Source organism: Octopus sinensis, linkage group LG9, assembly GCF_006345805.1.
Source record: "Octopus sinensis linkage group LG9, ASM634580v1, whole genome shotgun sequence".
Taxonomy (NCBI): domain Eukaryota; kingdom Metazoa; phylum Mollusca; class Cephalopoda; order Octopoda; family Octopodidae; genus Octopus; species Octopus sinensis.
The window spans coordinates 31009232-31026395 of NC_043005.1; the positions used below are offsets into that span (position 1 = coordinate 31009232).

General features: G+C 42.1%; 3 protein-coding genes and 1 pseudogene across 3 annotated transcripts; 3 read left to right on the plus strand and 1 right to left on the minus strand.

Moving 5' to 3' along the window:
* Nucleotides 1-4580: 4580 nt before the first annotated feature.
* On the minus strand, nt 4581-4997 carry LOC115215536 (histone H2A). Its single transcript, XM_029784717.2, has one exon. It carries the CDS (start codon nt 4987-4989, stop codon nt 4612-4614), a length of 378 nt encoding a protein of 125 aa, XP_029640577.1. The 5' UTR covers nt 4990-4997; the 3' UTR covers nt 4581-4611.
* A 255-nt stretch (nt 4998-5252) lies between these two features.
* LOC115215527 (histone H2B, gonadal-like) lies at nt 5253-5656 on the plus strand. Its single transcript, XM_029784709.2, has one exon. The coding sequence runs from the start codon at nt 5255-5257 to the stop codon at nt 5630-5632; it is 378 nt and encodes a 125-aa protein (XP_029640569.1). The 5' UTR covers nt 5253-5254; the 3' UTR covers nt 5633-5656.
* A 1363-nt stretch (nt 5657-7019) lies between these two features.
* On the plus strand, nt 7020-7630 carry LOC115215534 (annotated as a pseudogene).
* A 7307-nt stretch (nt 7631-14937) lies between these two features.
* On the plus strand, nt 14938-15264 carry LOC115215535 (histone H3.3-like). Its single transcript, XM_029784716.1, has one exon. It carries the CDS (start codon nt 14938-14940, stop codon nt 15262-15264), a length of 327 nt encoding a protein of 108 aa, XP_029640576.1.
* The last annotated feature ends 1900 nt before the right edge of the window (nt 15265-17164 follow it).

Genomic DNA, 17164 nt, shown 5'->3' on the forward strand with positions numbered 1-17164 from the left:
TGATTTTGACCTAAACCACATACCTGGTAAAGAATCAATTGTTGCAGATACCCTATCACGTGCATACCTTGAGCAAAATACTCCAGAAGTATCAGACGAAGATATGAAATCGCACATTCATGCAGTAATAAAAAATTACCCCATAACCGACACTAAATTAAAAGAGTATAAAGAAGCCACTGCAGACGACCCGTCTCTACAGACACTCGTCACATATACAAGAACAGAATGGCCCCCAAAAGACAAAATACCAATAAACATCAAACCATTCGTATCCGTTCGTGATGAAATATCAATCGTCAATGGTCTCGTTCTAAAAGGTTCAAGAATAATTGTACCTAAGTCATTACGTAGAGAAGCTCTACAGGAAATACATACCGGACACATGGGTATCGAAAAATGCATAGAGAGAGCGAAGGAATGTATATACTGGCCCGGCATTAACGCTCAAATCAAAGACATGATTAACACATGCTCATACTGCATTGACTACAAAAATCAACAAGCAGCCGAACCACTAATAAATCATGAAATACCTACTACACCATGGACCAAAGTGGGTACAGACGTATTTCACCTGTCTGGAAATTCGTATGTCACAATTATTGACTATACAACAAGATTTTTTGATCTACACGAAATAAATGATTGCCAGTCAAAAACCGTAATCAAAAAATTAAAAGAAACTTTTGCTAAATTCGGAATTCCGCAAACAGTTGTAAGTGACAACGGTCCAGAATTCAATTCGGCTGAATTAAAAAAATTTGCAAAAAATTGGCATTTTCATCACACGAAGACAAGCCCGCATTATCATCAAGCGAATGGCATGGTTGAGAGAAATATACAGACAATAAAAAAGACGCTAAAAAAGGCATTCAAAAGTGACGAAGAACCTCAGTTAGCGCTCTTAGCATTACGCACGACTAAATTACAAAATGGTGCACCATCCCCTGCAAATCAAATAATGAATAGAACATTGCGAACAAATCTCCCAAACATATTACACGACAAAATTGGTATCAGGCCTCACGAAAAGAAGAAATCAAACATAACAACAGAACTCCCAGAGTTAAAACCACACGACACGGTTAGAATTAAGTTTAACAACAATTGGTTTAGAAGGGGCAAAATAATTAAAAAACTAGAGCAACCTCGTTCATACTTAGTAATAACAGAGGAAGGTAATACAGTCAAACGAAATAGACAACATATTCTTAAAACAAACGAACACGTTCGCATAACAGAAGAATTAGATTATGAAAATATATTTCCAAAGTCAACAAACACGCATGAAAAAACAAAAACAGCACAACTACAGAATTCAACACTACAAAATAATAAAACCACAAAAAGTGGACGACGAATAATTATTCCCTGTAGATACAGATGATATAAAAAAAAAATTTAAAAAAAAAAAAAAAGGAAGATGTTATATAATCATCACAACAAACATGAACAATCAACGTCGCCCATTGTCTCCCTTGATAAAAGGACTTTCATTTTGTTTCCCGCCAAAACAATTAACTTGTACAACAACGGCAGTCGAATAAAGTATCTCGTATCGTTAACACGTTGTTTCAGTCTCTCTCATTTTCTTAATCTTTCATACTAAATACTCACTACTTCCTTTAATACTCAATACATTATATATATATAACAACAACACACTCAAGGCTTTGGTAGGCCCGAGGCTGTTAGACAGTGTGACTGAACCTCGTTACATGTTATTCTGTTCATTGTGAGGTTCTTTAAAATGGAATTGTCGAAAAACACCAGATACCTAAATTAAATTTTCTAAATTTGTTGAATCTAAGATTCGGTATCTTTCAAACCCACATACGGTAGGGGTCGTAGACAGTCGGCTATTTCTAGTAAGGCGGTCCTTCGGACATCCTATGTGGTGATATCACCGTAAAGAACATTTCTGAGAAGCATTACAATGATGCTGCCCGCGCTAGCATCATTGTTAGGAAGGTATCGGGTAGTCGTAAGATGTGCTATACAAGTAACAACTAAATGGCCCTTAGATCTCTTTTTTTATTAATGGTCTTACTTAAACCAGAATTCCGCCTATAAAGTGTACAAAATGGCTATTATTATAACAATAACTTTACTAGTGATGCTATAATAGGAGGTTGATTTATTCTCAAAACAGGCAGGGTTTTTCAGTTGCACAACAAACATCATTCACTCCAGCAACGCGGTGTTACGTTAGGAACTCGTTGACGGGGCGAGCCTTCTAGTATTCATCTCGAGAAAAAACAGCAGCAGGAGGCGGTTGTAATAATTCAGCGGGGTTTGTTTTGACTGGAAATGATTTAAGGCAGTTTTATGATTTTAAAAAGAAGCAGTGAGCAGCCTTTTCGGCATAAAAAAGAAAAATTGGTCTCTAGCACATCGCATGACCACCTGATACCTTCCACGTTATTTCTCACTGTATTGTTTTCCAATATCTTAAAAGTTACAACCCACTCCTTCGTCGCTGCGGGTTGACGAACGTATGCAAATTGAAATTAAATAGACAAAAAACAAAGGATTTGCATCTCACTAATTTGCCTCAATTTCAAATTTAAACTTTTTCATTTATTTACTCATACCCTATCTCTCTACACGGAACCCATCTTCTAAAATGAATCCGAAGGAAAAAAAAAGTATCGAAAACGTAGGAGTGACACTTGAAATCTTAGGGGAAGGGTAGATTGAGGTGGACAATATAAATTTATTTTTTGGGGGGGAGGGAGCTTTAAAACTTAATCGGGGAGATGAATTAGAAGGGATTTAAAAGACAATCGGGCAATCTTTCGTCTCTAGTAGACCTTTCCGTCGATTTCCGTAAAAAACTTCTTTTTTTTTTTACATATGGGCTTGCGGGAACTTTTGAAGTAATGAGAGCGAAAGAGACTAAGAGAAAGCGATTGTATGACGAGGGAAGTTCTTTTGAAGTTACCGTTCAGGGGAAGCATTGATGTACATGTGTGTGTGTTTGATGGGGTGTGGGAGACAGACAGTATGTTGTGTAAGTGAAGTGCTTCTGTTAGTGTGTGTGAAGAGACAGAGAGAGTAATGTGTGAAAGAGAGATAACTGAAATTTTTTACTCGGTGTATGTGTATATGTATGTATGTGTGTGTGTATGTATGTATGTATATGTGTGTGTATGTATGTGTGTGTGTATGTATGGCCGAGAATATCTATTGAGAAGAATATCTCCTCATTTTATAATTCTCCCGTCTTTTTCTTACCATTTCACCATCGTCACATCAACAGACATTAAGGCTGCACAGTAGCAGTCGACAAGGCATGTATAACGATTAAATAAAAAAAAGTTTGTCTATATCTTCGATCAGTCATTATTCCAGTGAGTCAACCTCACTATTTTCTACATAGCAGACCGTTACATAAACAGCAAAGGTAATCTTTCGTTTTAACTCGAAATAATGTAAACACTGAATCGGCCATACATACATATACACACACATACATAGATACATACACACACACCGAGTAAAAAATTTCAGTTATCTCTCTCTTTCACACACACTAACAGAAGCACTTCACTTACACAACTTACAGTCTGTCTCCCACACCCCATCAAACACACACAGATGTACATCAACGCTTCCCCTGGACGGTAACTTCAAAAGAACCTCCCTCGTCATAAAATCGCTTTCTCTTAGTCTCTTTCGCTCTCATTACTTCAAAAGTTCCCGCAAGCCCGTATGTAAAAAAAAAAAGAAGTTTTTTTACGGAAATCGACGGAAAGGTCTACTAGAGACGCGCAAACAAGAAGTCGAAAGAAAACAATACGCAAAGTGTGAGAGGTCCTGAAAAGGACCGTTGATACGATAAAGCACAATAACTTTACTAGTGATGCTATAATAGGAGGTTGATTTATTCTCATAACAGGCAGGGTTTTTCAGTTGCGCAACAAACGTCGTTCACTCCAGCAACGCGGTGTTACGTTAGGAACTCGTTGAGGGGGCGAGCCTTCTAGTATTCATCTCGGGAAGAAAACAGCAGCAGGAGGCAGCTGTAATAATTCAGCGGAGTTTGTTTTGACTGGAAATGATTTAAGGCAGTTTTATGATTTTAAACAGCAGTGCACAGCCTTTTCGGTATAAAAAAATAAAATAGGGTCTCTAGCACATCGCACGACCACCTGATACCTTCCTCGTTATTTCTCACTGTAGTTTTCCAATATCTTAAAATTTACAACCCGCTCCTTCGTCGCTGCGGGTTGTCGAACACGCAAATTGAAATTAAATAGACAAAAAACAAAGGATTTGTATCTCACCAGTTTGCCTCAATTTCAAATTTTCTCATTTATTTACTTATACCTTATCTATCTACACGGAACCCATCTTCTAAAATGAATCCGAAGGAAAAAAAAAAGCATTGAAAACGTAGGAGTGACACTTGAAAACTTAGGGGAAGGGTAGATTGAGGTGGACAATATAAAAAGCTTTAAAACTTAATTGGGGAGATGAATTAGAAAGGATTTAAAAGAAAAAAATCGCAAACAAGAAGTCGAAAGAAAACAATACGCAAAGTGTGAGAGGCCCTGAAAAGGACCGTTGATACGATAAAGCACAAATGCTTCAGTAATAAGTAATTTACTTGGCTGCCTTCTGAGTCTTCTTGGGGAGAAGGACAGCTTGGATGTTGGGAAGAACACCACCCTGGGCGATGGTCACTCCAGACAAAAGTTTGTTCAATTCTTCGTCGTTACGGATGGCCAACTGCAAGTGACGGGGAATAATTCTCGATTTCTTGTTGTCTCTGGCAGCATTTCCTGCCAATTCCAACACCTCAGCAGCCAAATATTCCATCACAGCGGCCAAGTAGACTGGGGCTCCGGCACCAACACGTTGAGCATAGTTTCCCTTACGGAGAAGACGATGGATACGACCGACGGGGAACTGAAGCCCGGCGCGGGATGAGCGGGTCTTGCTCTTTCCCTTTACTTTACCTCCTTTACCACGTCCAGACATATTCAAAGATTGACAGTAGCTTTCACAAAATACTCCAAATAATACTTTTTTGAGTTTCTTTTGCCTTTAAGTACAAGTTAGGAGGCTCCAGCAGTCACAAGCTGCTAAGCGAAAACGAGCGCGGTCTCATGTCACGTGATTAGGCTGCTGTCAAAATCCACCAATGAAATTGAAAGGCGCGCAGTGTCAGCTAGTTGCTCCGCTGAGCCTACTTGTCCCTTATAAATAGAGTAGGCAAGCAGTTGGACAGTACGTAACTGACATTATGCCACCAGCACCAGCAACTGCTTCGAAAGGAGCCAAGAAGGCTTCCAAGGCTAAGGCCTCTCGCCCTACCGGCGACAAGAAGCGAAAGAAGAAGAGGAAGGAAAGTTATTCCATCTACATCTACAAAGTAATGAAACAAGTCCACCCCGACACTGGCATCTCCAGCAAAGCTATGTCCATCATGAACAGTTTTGTCAACGATCTGTTCGAAAGAATAGCCTCTGAATCTAGCCGTTTGGCTCACTACAACAAACGTTCAACCATCAGTAGCCGTGAGGTTCAGACTGCTGTCCGTCTTCTCCTCCCTGGTGAGTTGGCCAAGCACGCAGTCTCTGAGGGTACCAAGGCTGTCACCAAGTACACTAGCAGCAAGTAAATCTACTTAGTGTTTGCTCTGCGAATAACGGTCCTTTTCAGGACCACCCATATTCTCATGATTGTTACTTTCGACTTTCTATTGATTTGCGTTGTCTTTGTAAAATGTCTTGACGATACCTAAAACTGTATTTATAGCAGAATTCTCCCTGACGTTCAGGTGTATTTCATGCAAAGCTGGTTCTTTTTAAGGATACTTTGGTTTGGCTATGTCTTTAATTTTATTGAAGTTGGCACTCATGCTTTTATGCAAAAATGTTAGGCACGCACTTTATCTCGGCACTACTAGCGAACAGTGCGCACTAGCTAGTCGGTCCTACAACGACTTGTGCGTATACATGTTTGTATTTCAACGCTGAATACATATCAAAGAAAATGGGTTATTTATATTTTTCGAACAAAGTAAATAATTTTTTAAAAGGTTTTTTAACTCTAAACCTAACCTTAGTTTGTTTATAAAAAATAATTTATTTACTTAGTTTATATGTAGATAAAACGCAAAGAAAAAACATTTTCAAAATTTCAACCCCACCCACACTTCATTTTTCACTTTATTCGGATTTTTGTTTTTGCGAAATACGATTATTTTGAAAAAAAAAATATTTGCAATATTTCAAGAAAAAAAAAGTATATATGCCCTCAGGCCTTCAAGCAGACTGTTCACTTGCTAGAAATAACAGCTAAATTTCACAAAACTGCGGTAACATAAATGAAATTTCAAAAATGAGATTTTTGAAAATTTCCTCCGTAACCAAAAACGTGGAATTCCGTAACAAAAAAAAATCAAAATATATCCATTTTACCCGAAGTAATGACGGAAAAATCGCATCTTGTGAATTTTCCGAAATTCCCCTTTCCCTACCCCCAGGGTCGTCAGCGCGTATTTTTGTTTTCATGTTCGTTTTCCACACACTTGTTAACACCCCAGGCTGGTTTAATTTTTTTTTTCCTGTGTGAGGATCTTTATATTAACCGATCTTTGAGGTTTGCAACAACCTCATCAATTTTACTGCAATCAGATATTGCAGTATTCTCTTAAATAGAATTTCCTGATAACACCATTACGGCTCATATACAGTATATGCAAAATTTTGTTTTGTAACAGTATAGAGAGACAAAAATCACACGTTAGCACACCAGGCGAAATAATTAGCAACATTTTATCCATCTTAACGTTTTGAACTCAACCGAGGTCGATGCGATCGACGAGCCCCCTTCCTACAAAATTTCAGGCCTTGTGAAAAAAAAAATGATATTTCTAACAAGCTATTAATTTTTGGATATAGGATCCACAGTAGCCGACTGGTAGGCTAAGTCGACTTAAAACGATGTAACTAATGGCTGCATTTTAAACTCTTGATAGTTTGGGTGTAAAATTTATGAGCAACTGGTAAATTTTGAGATTTGAATTCCTTTCACTTGCTTTTGTTTACCATTTCCTCCGGGGCTACAAGTTGATGCAACAGATGACGATTATTTTAATCTGGCGCCTTGTGATTTCATTGGTTAAAATTTAAAAGTCAAGTGACATGGATGCCTAATTAGCAACTACTGCGTCATGGAGCCGACTAAAGCTTATTTAAAGGTAAAGTAAATATAACCAGCTAAATTTGCTGTTCGCTGCATAATCTACAACCAATTTGAATAATGTCTGGCCGTGGTAAAGGAGGTAAAGTAAAGGGAAAGAGCAAGACCCGCTCATCCCGTGCCGGGCTTCAGTTCCCCGTCAGCCGTATCCACCGTCTTCTCCGTAAAGGATGGTGAACGTATTGGTGCCGGGGCCCCAGTCTACCTTGCTGCTGTAATGGAATATTTGGCTGCTGAGGTGTTGGAATTGGCAGGAAATGCTGCCAGAGACAACAAGAAATCAAGAATTATTCCCCGTCACTTGCAGTTGGCCATCCGTAACGACGAAGAATTGAACAAACTTTTGTCTGGAGTGACCATCGCCCAGGGTGGTGTCCTTCTCCCCAAGAAGGCCAACAAGCCAGCTAAGTAAATGAACTGATTTTCAACAAGAAACCGCCCTTTTTAGGGCCACTATATCTTATGTAAAGTTATCTCTTGACTTAAATTTCATGCGATAAGTGGTTTAATTTCCATTAATTTGTTTAGATTTAGCTTTCACGTTTAGGTAAATGGAGTAGATAGATTGACGTTAAGATAGGATGCACCAGTGACCAAAATGCGCGGAAAAGTTGAATAGATGTCTTCTATAAATTGAATTTGCGGAAACGGTCGTATTCAAAAACTGTGTTAATTAAGTTGAAAGTGAACTTAGATATCTAAATGTTTATTTTCTAGTTTCGTTAGTAGCCAAGGATTTTCTCTTTCGGGGCGGGACATTATTAGCTTTGCAGAATCTGTTGTTACAAGGGAATGTTTTTTCTTTATATGCATGTAATTAATGGAAACCCGATTCAGTGGACTTGATTTGGAAGCAATTTAAATTTTGTGTAGGTGTTCAAAAATAATACATTACATACTATCAGCTTCTTTTGTCAAGTTGAATATTATTTGCGTATAAAATGTACACGTAGTTTTCATTATAATTAAGTCTACTGTCCACTGAACCTGCTAGAAATAGCAGTCAAAATCAACTCATCTAAAGAAAAATTTCCTCTAACAACTGATTCTTCAAAGCAAATCATATCCCGCTCCGAAAGAGAAAATCTTAGGCTACTAACGAAACGTTTTAGAAATTAACATTTATTTAAATATCCAAGTTAACTTTAACCTCAACATAGCTTTTAAATTTAAATAGGAGCAGGCATGGCTGTGAGGTAAAAAGCTTGCTTTTCAACCACATGATTCTGGCACCTTGGGCAAGTGTCTTCTATATACCTTGAGTGGATATGGTTGACGGAAACTGATAGAAACCCGTCGTATATGTGTGTCTGTTCCCCGCCACCATCGCTTGGCAACCGATATTGGTGTTTACATCCCCGTTCGGCAAAAGGTGACGATAGAATAAGTACCAGGTTTACATTGAAAGTTTTGGGGTCGATTTCTTTGAGGTAGTGCTCTGGCATGGCCGCAGTCAAATAACAAGTAAAAGAATAAATATAAGAAACGGTTTTAAAGTTTTAAAAGGTTTCTCTGTGTTTGTTGAAGATAAAGTAAACTACAGTGAAATCGAATGAATTATTTACAATGAAATCGAATGAGTTACAAGAACAAACGAACAAAAAGGGACATATGAAGTCAAAAGAACAGGATAGCTGACCCCATGAGCCCTGTTATTTTAACTGAAACTTTTGGTAAGTGATCATGGCGTGTTCATGCAAGGCCTTTCACTCCTAGCATCCGTGCAACACGCATCCATCTTTTTTTGAATACGCGCTCTGACAGACACATTTTCTCCAGCCCCACCTTTCTTTTCAGATGGAACTTGAAAAAGTTCGTTAGGGCGGTGCCAGAGATCATGGCGTCTGTCATTATACATTTCACTCTAGTCTTCCATATAACCCCTTTCGCAACTGCTACTATCACGAGAAAGCAATGCTTACCTTCGTTCGTCATGAAACCAGGCGGGTCAATTTTTAAGATTGACTCAGACGACAGCTGTACTCTTCTTCCGTCTGACAATAGGTGTTCGGCCTAAGCCCACACGTCCGAAATATCCGGACACTGAACAATAGCGTGCAGGATTGTTTCCACATCTCGCCCGCATCTTGAACAGACTGATGGTCCTCTGTGACCATGCCTTGTGAGTTTATCTCGAACGGGTAAGGCTCCTCTGTAACATTGCCAGGCCAAGGACTTCTGAAGATTATCCAGTGTCCCTGGTCCGAATGTCCTTTGGAACAGGCTGTCTAACTGATTACCATCGAGACCCAGGGTCCTTCCCAGGGTATCATCATTTCCGGCCTCTACCAACCTGCTATAGAACGCTGCAGTGGTACCAAAGCCGCCGGCATTGCCCGAGCTGCGGAAGCGTAAGAGAGCCCTACGGCACTCCGAATACCACATACTTAATCTTAGTCTGCGACGGAACCAGGTTTCTCTACCACCAAAACTGGCTAAGCTGGGGAACATCTGTTTTGCGAGCGGGGACCACACCCGTTCACCTTCCAGGTAAAGCCAAAGATGCCTCAACCTCAGTGCATGCTTGCGCATCAACAGCCAAGGCATCTCTAACCCACCCTTTAACGGCTTTTGACAACAAATAGAACGTCTCACAAAAAGCGAAAGATTTGCCTCTCCATCTTGCTCAACCACGAATCCGGACAAGGGACGACGGTTAGGCGGTATATGATGACCGATGCCATGAACACATTGGCCACCTCCGCCCTCCCTTTCAAGGATAGCCACCGCCAAGACCAAGTCTTGACCACGTGAGCCACCTTGCTCGCGACCTCAAACCAGTTCTTTTCTATCTGGAGACCTGGACCAAACCAGATCCCTAGCAATTTAACCGGGCCCTCCGTCCAGCATCCCACGATGCTATTCGAAGGCATCGACTTGCCAACCCAGGTGCCGAGTTGCAAGCCGACTGACTTTTCCCGGTTGATTTTTGCTCCTGTCACCGTCTCGTACTCCTTGATGTTGTCTCCTACATTCTGTAGGAGTTCCACCTTGATCACGATGATGGTGATGTCGTCCGCATACACTGTAACAGATCCTCCTCCTCCTGGATTCGTCGGGATGACGCTCTTCTTTCGCAGTAACGGCTCGAGAGCCATCACGTATAAAAGTGGGGAGAGCGGACACCCTTGACGAACTGACCGTTTGATGCGGAACGGCCTAGAAAGTAGAGCGTTCCCCCGAACGATCGAGTCGATGTCGAACAACTGTATAGTGTGATGACAATCCCTCAAGGATGATGGTCTTCGCGCAAATTTACTGGTAAGTCTGTAGGTGACCGATAAGACCAATTCTTGCTTGAAAAGATCGGTCGCAGTGCGGACATCTAGTGTCGGAAGGGAGAGTCGCACGTGGTTGTTGTTGGCGCTCCTTCCGTCGTCGTCTTTTCTCCTCCAGCTCTGCAGACCTTTTCGACTCGAAAGTCGCCGTTCTCTCGTGGATGGTGGTTTTCCAGAGTGGTCTGTTTTTTGCCGTTTCCTCCCAAGTTAGTGAAGTCGATGTCACACTTTTTGATGTTCGTTTTCAGGGAGTCCTTGTAGCGTTTCTTCTGGCCTCCTTTTGTACGCTTGCCGTCTTTGAGTTGGGAGTAGAAGATCTGTTTGGGAAGTCGTTCGTCAGTCATTCTAACCACGTGGCCGCTCCATCTTAGTTGGCCTTTGATGACATAGGCTTCGATGCTGGTTATTTTTGCTTCTTGTAGCACGCTGACGTTTGTTCTTCTGTCTTCCCAGTTGATGTTAAGGATCTTCCGAAGACAGCGTGGGTGAAATTTCTCGAGCGTTTTCAGGTGGTGACTATACGGGGTCCAGGTTTCGGATGCGTAAAGGAGGGTTGGAATAATGACTGCCCTGTACACCATGAGTTTGGTTTCGGTTCGGATGTCCCGATCAGCAAAATCTCTTGTTCGAAGCTTGCCGAAAGCTGTTCCTGCACACTTCAGACGGTGTTGGATTTCATCGCTGAGGTCTACCTTTGCGGACAGATGGCTTCCAAGGTAGCAGAAATGGTTCACATTTTCCAATGGAATTCCTTCGAGTTGAATCGATGGCGTGTTGTCAACACGGGTATTGGGAGGAGGTTGGTAGAGTAAGTGAGTCCTCTTGATGTTGATGCTCAGTCCAAGTTTAGTATATGCATGATGAAAAGCATTTAGGATCTGTTAGAGGTGATCCTCTCTGTGAGCTGCTACACTGTTGTCGTCGGCATATTGGAACTCTAGCAAGCTTCGCGCCATTGTCTTTGACGTACTTTTGAGGCGAGCGAGGTTGAAAAGCTTGCCGTCCATTCTGTACGAGATCTCGATGCCAGGTGGAAGGTCATCTCGTATGATGTGCAACACTGTCGCGATAAAGATGGTAAAGAGAGTTGGCGCTATCACGCAGCCTTGATTCACTCCGGAGGTGACTTTAAAGGGCTCAGAACTGCCTCCGTCGGTCTGGACTCTGGCGTGCATATTGTCGTGGAGGAGTTTGAGGATCCATACTGGGCGAGAATATCTCAGAGGAGCTCTCGCAAGACACGATCAAAGGCTTTGGATAGGTCGATAAAGGCCAAATAGAGCGGTTGGTGTTGTTCACGACATTTTTCTTGTAACTGTCGCAGTGTGAAAATCATGTCGGTTGTGCTTCGTGATGGCCTAAAGCCGGTCTGCGTCTCAGGAAGGATCCTCTCTGACAGCGTTTTGAGGCGGTTGTTCAGGATGCGTGCAAGAATCTTCCCAGCAGTTGCTAATAAGGAATTACCCCGGTAATTTCCACACTCAGAACGATCGCCCTTTCGTTTGTAAATGGTAATGATGTTAGCATCCCTGAAGTCGGATGGTACAACTTCATTTGTTCAGATTTTGACCAAGAGTTGGTGGAGCTGGTGTTGGACAAAATCACCTCCCACTTTGTAGACCTCAGCTGGGATTCCATCAGGACCCGCGGCTTTGTTGTTCTTCATCGCTGTGATAGCAATTTTGACCTCTTCGAGGGATGGAATTCGAGCGAGAGAGTAATCTTTGGCCTCTTTAGGAATCATGTCAAGTATGCTTTTGTCGATGGTAGCCTTGTGATTGAGGAGGTCTCCTATTTCGGTGTTGCTTTTCAGGATAGTCGGTCCGTCTTTACTCTTCAGATAGCCTGTCCATGTGTGGAAGGTCCGTATATTTCTTTCGTGGCTTTGAAGAACCCTCTGGTGTCGTTTACATCTGCTAGCTGCTGGATTTCACGAGATTTGTGTCTCCACCACTGGGTCTTCAGGGTATGGGTTGTCCTTTGAACTGCGGCTTTGCACTTTTTGTGTTGCTCACCAGAGCCGCCACTGGAACAACTGTATAATCCACCCGAGGAAACCAATACCCAGCCCGAACTGTGCGAGCACAGACACCAAGTAACGATGGTTCACCCTATCGAAAGCTTTACTCTGGTCTAAATGGACCAGTGCCCCATCCTTGCCAGAGTTATTCCTGAACCCTTCTACGGTGTAACGTATAAGGTGAAGATTATCCTGAATAGTTCTTCTGGGGACTGCACAAGTTTGTGCCTCCCCGATCAGACCATCCGCGACATGCGTCAACCTTTTCGCTAACACCTTGGCCAAAATCTTCACCTCTGCGTTCAGCAGGGTGATGGGCCTAAAGTGATCTATTCTATCCCCCTTGCCCGGGTCTTCCTGATCAGCGTCACCACTCCCCGGCATGCAGACCTGGGAATCCTCCCATTCTGATTCCAGTTCGCGAAAACGCTGGCCAGTATTGGCCCGAACAATTCTGGCATACTTTTATATATTTCGTAGGGTAAACCATCGAGTCCCGGCGCCTTACCTCTGCCGCAGTCGGCTATGGCCTCAGTCACCTCCTCAGGCGTGATTGACCCTTCACAGCTCTCCGCATCCCGCCTCGAGAGGCGCGGCAGCCCGGCGAGGAAGCCCGTAAGGTCCACCCCCTTATCCGGTCCACCTTCGCCCCCGAAAAGCTGGGCGAAGTGCTCCTGAAAAGTCCGATACATCTCCTCGGGTTCGTTTACCACATCGCCCTTCTCGTTCGTCACAGACTTAATTGTGGAATCGTTTCCGCGTTGAGCCTTCACAACTCGTGCCCATCCGGCGGCCTTAATTCCCTCGCACCCCATTGCGCGAACCCTAGCTCTTACGATACAACCCATGTGCTTGGCTTCGAGGTGCTGGTTTAATTCCAGTCTCTTCGCCCTCACCTGAGTCCCGTCGCCAGATCTAAGGGCTTCCTCTAGGGTCTTAACTAGCCCCTCTTCTTTCTTACGCCTTTTATTTGCTAGTCCTATGCTATATCTAATGGACTCGTATTTTATGGCTCTTTTGAGCGCTAACCACCATTTGTTGTTAAGAATGGAACCGGTTAACGCCCTCTGAATTAGTAACGTAATCCGGCTTCTGTACTCCTCAATCGCCAAAAGGGACATATTGAGTTTCCAGTAACCGGATCCTTTTCTACATGACTTATCTTTTTTGCCTTCTTGATCTCTCGCTTTTTTCCTTCGTTTCTTCCTTTTTCCGGGGAGAGGTTCCTATGTTTTCTTTTTGTTGTTGCTGCTATCCATCCCTCCCCTTCTTTCTCCTCTGGTATTGATGTTGCTGGTTCTGCCGTCACTGGTACTGCAGAGGCTGGAGGTTCGACCGTTCTCCCCTTCTCTGCCGGCTCGCAATTTTTCCTGAGGTGTCCCTTTTTGCCGCATAGGAAGCACCTACTGGTAGACGGTTGTCGCCAATTTCTATTATTTCTGCGATTTCTTCCAATATAGCTGGTTCGGCCTGTAATGTAATCATTACTTTTTGGTCGACCCAGAATTTCGTCTAGTCCACCACTGCATCGATGATGTTGATTTTTGCCTCGAGGCCCAAAGTCACAGCCGCTACCAGCTTCTCAGACTCCATCTCAGGCGGCACCTTCGTTATAGTATTTTTCGAGGTCCTCCTGCCCATATATAAGGGCAGAAGCAGTACCTCGTCCGTCTTTAATGGTTCCACCGAATGGAACCTCGCTTCCTCCTCCGTGCTAAACCTCACCTCAACCGTGGCAAACCTCTTTCCTGTCGTTATAAATTTTACTTTATCCCTTATGGGATTTAGACATTTCTCGATATGATCCTCTTTTGTGAATCCGATCGTTTTCTCCTTAATGTTGAACGTTTTGAAAATTACTGTTTTTCGTTCAACGCTCTCTTGTGACTCCTTGGATTGCTCCACATTGGCTTCGAGACAACTCTCGTAATATTTTGCTTTAACTCATCCAGATTTTCTAGATTTATATTTCTTCTTTGCCCGCTAGCTGCTGTTGCAAAATTTAGTTCTTTCTCGCGCCACCCACCTCAAGACTAGGTGCCTCTATACTTCTCCTTGCTATCGGCTTTTTCTGTTTATTTTGTATATCCTCCTCCGAGTTCGACGACAATCTTAGGTTTCGGATTTCTTCCATTCCGACCATTGTCTTCCTCTCTGGGCTAGCCATTATTTTGGCCACCCTTACGGGCAAAAATTGTTACAAGAGCACTAGTAACAATTCAACGTCAAGCACGGGTTGAGTTTACACAGTTACACAGATGTCAGATGACAACTAACAATTACAATGAAAACAGGGGTGGGGTAGCTGTCGTTTTCTAAATCTAAAGAAGCTATCTTCCCGCCCAATCTTTCTTTCTCTAACGGTCACACTGTATAAACTGTGACCATTTCTCACTAATTTTCGTTCGCTGACATATCGAGATGGCTCGTACTAAGCAAACTGCTCGTAAATCCACCGGTGGAAAGGCTCCACGTAAGCAACTGGCTACCGAGGCAACCAGGAAAAGTGCCCCAGCTACTGGCGGTGTGAAAATACCTTTCCAGAGACTTGTTCGTGAAATCGCTCAGGACTTCAAGACCGATCTTCGTTTCCAGAGTTCTGCTGTGATGGCTCTTCAAGAAGCTAGCGAAGCTTACTTGGTTGGTCTTTTCGAAGATACCAACTTGTGTGCTATCCACGCTAAGAGAGTGACCATCATGCCCAAGGACATCCAGCTTGCCCGTCGTATCCGTGGCGAGAGATCTTAAGTCGTTGCTTTGTCAGCATCTTTTTAGGGCCCCTATATTATATCCTAAGTATTCTCTTTCGATCATTTGATATGCTATACGTTTTTGTTTACCCTTTTCTTTAGCTGTATTATATAAGTTTAATATAGATTGGCTATGATGGATTCGTGGACCATACTGGAGCACCGCCTTTAGTCGAGGAAATCGACCCCAGGACTTATTCTTTGTAAGCCTAGTTTTTATCGGTCTCTAGCCGAACTGCTGGTTATGGGGACGTAAACACCAGCATAGATATTGTCAAGCGATGTTACAAACATACATACGGCGGGCTTCTTACAGTTTCCGTCTACCAAATCCACTCAAGGCTTTGGTCGGTTCGAGGCTGTTAGACAGTGGGACTGAACCTCGTTACATGTTATTCTGTTCATTGTGAGGTTCTTTAACATGGAATTGTCGAAAAACACCAGCTACCTATATTAAATTTTCTAAATTTGTTGAATCTAAGATTCGGTATATTTTCAGTTTTTACATTTAGAAAATTGTCTCGGAATCTTTCCAACCCACACACGGTAGGGGTCTTAGATAGTAGGCTATTTCTAGTAAGGCGGTCCTTCGGACATCCTATGTAGTCATATCACCGTAAAGAACATTTCTGAGAAGAATTACAATGATGCTGCCCGCGCCAGCATTATTGTTAGGAAGGTATCGGGTAGTCGTAAGATGTGCAATACAAGTAACAACTAAATGGCCTTTAGATCTTTACCCTTTTGGTAAAATTACAGAGTAACACCCGCACGATTTTCACTAAAAAAAAAAAATCGGATTTTTTGCGTGGAATCAAGTACCCTGACCTCGTAATATGCTGTAAATCCCATATTTTGGTTAGTAAGGGAGGGCAGCCCCCTCCCCCCCGGGAATTTTCACTAAGGAAAAATTTTTTTTTTTAAATTCGGATTTTTTGCGTTGAATCAAGTACTCAGACCTCCTTACCCTAATATGCTGCAAATCCCTTATTTTGTTTTCGGACGTTGTGTTATGTTTAAATGCATTGATTGTTTATTTTGGTAACTTTTGTTTTTGTTTTTTCTTAAAACGCTGGCATGAAGCTGTAAAACTTTGAGAAAGAGAGGGGACAGAGAGAATGTTGAGAGAGATCAGAAACAAAAATTAGAACGCGACATTTGCTGACCTGTCGTAATTGCTTAATTGCAATTCCAGGGGTGCTAATGTAGATCTGCACCTCTCCTAGAAAAAATGCATTTTTCTGAAAAAGTTTATTTAGAGTCCTAGGTTTTATATGTCAGAATAAACTTTTTCAGAAAAATACATTTCTGAAGGGGAGGTGTGAATTTGCATTAGTCCCATTCCTAAATCTTTTAGTGGGTGCATCAAATAGCTTTTCCGTCATCCTCAATAACTTCACGGATGCGAAAATGAAGGACATATATAACAGGTATGTAGAACATATATTTCTGTACTTTCTGTTTATTCGTATAAATCATTGAAATTGTTGTGCGCGCGCACACAGACACGAATACACCAATTATACACAATTTCTATATATATTTAATAACGAACCATGTAATTCACACCCAGGAAATTTTATTTCTGTAAAATGTTGGGAGTGGGTGAAACATCCGAGGCTTTCCACCTCACCCCACTCCATTTTTCGAACCGCAAAAAGGGTTTTCTACCTTGTTGGGATGGGTTATGTTAGCTTGTCAAGGGAATTCATTCAACGAAAAAAAAAAAATCCAATTCGCCACCCCCTTTTACAAACCAAAATAAGGGATTTGCAACACATTAGGGTAAGGAGGTCAGAGTACTTGATTCAACACAAAAAATCCGAATTTTAGAAAAAATATTTTTCCTTAGTGAAAATTCGGGGGGGGGGCGTCCCTTCCGAACCAAAATATGGGAT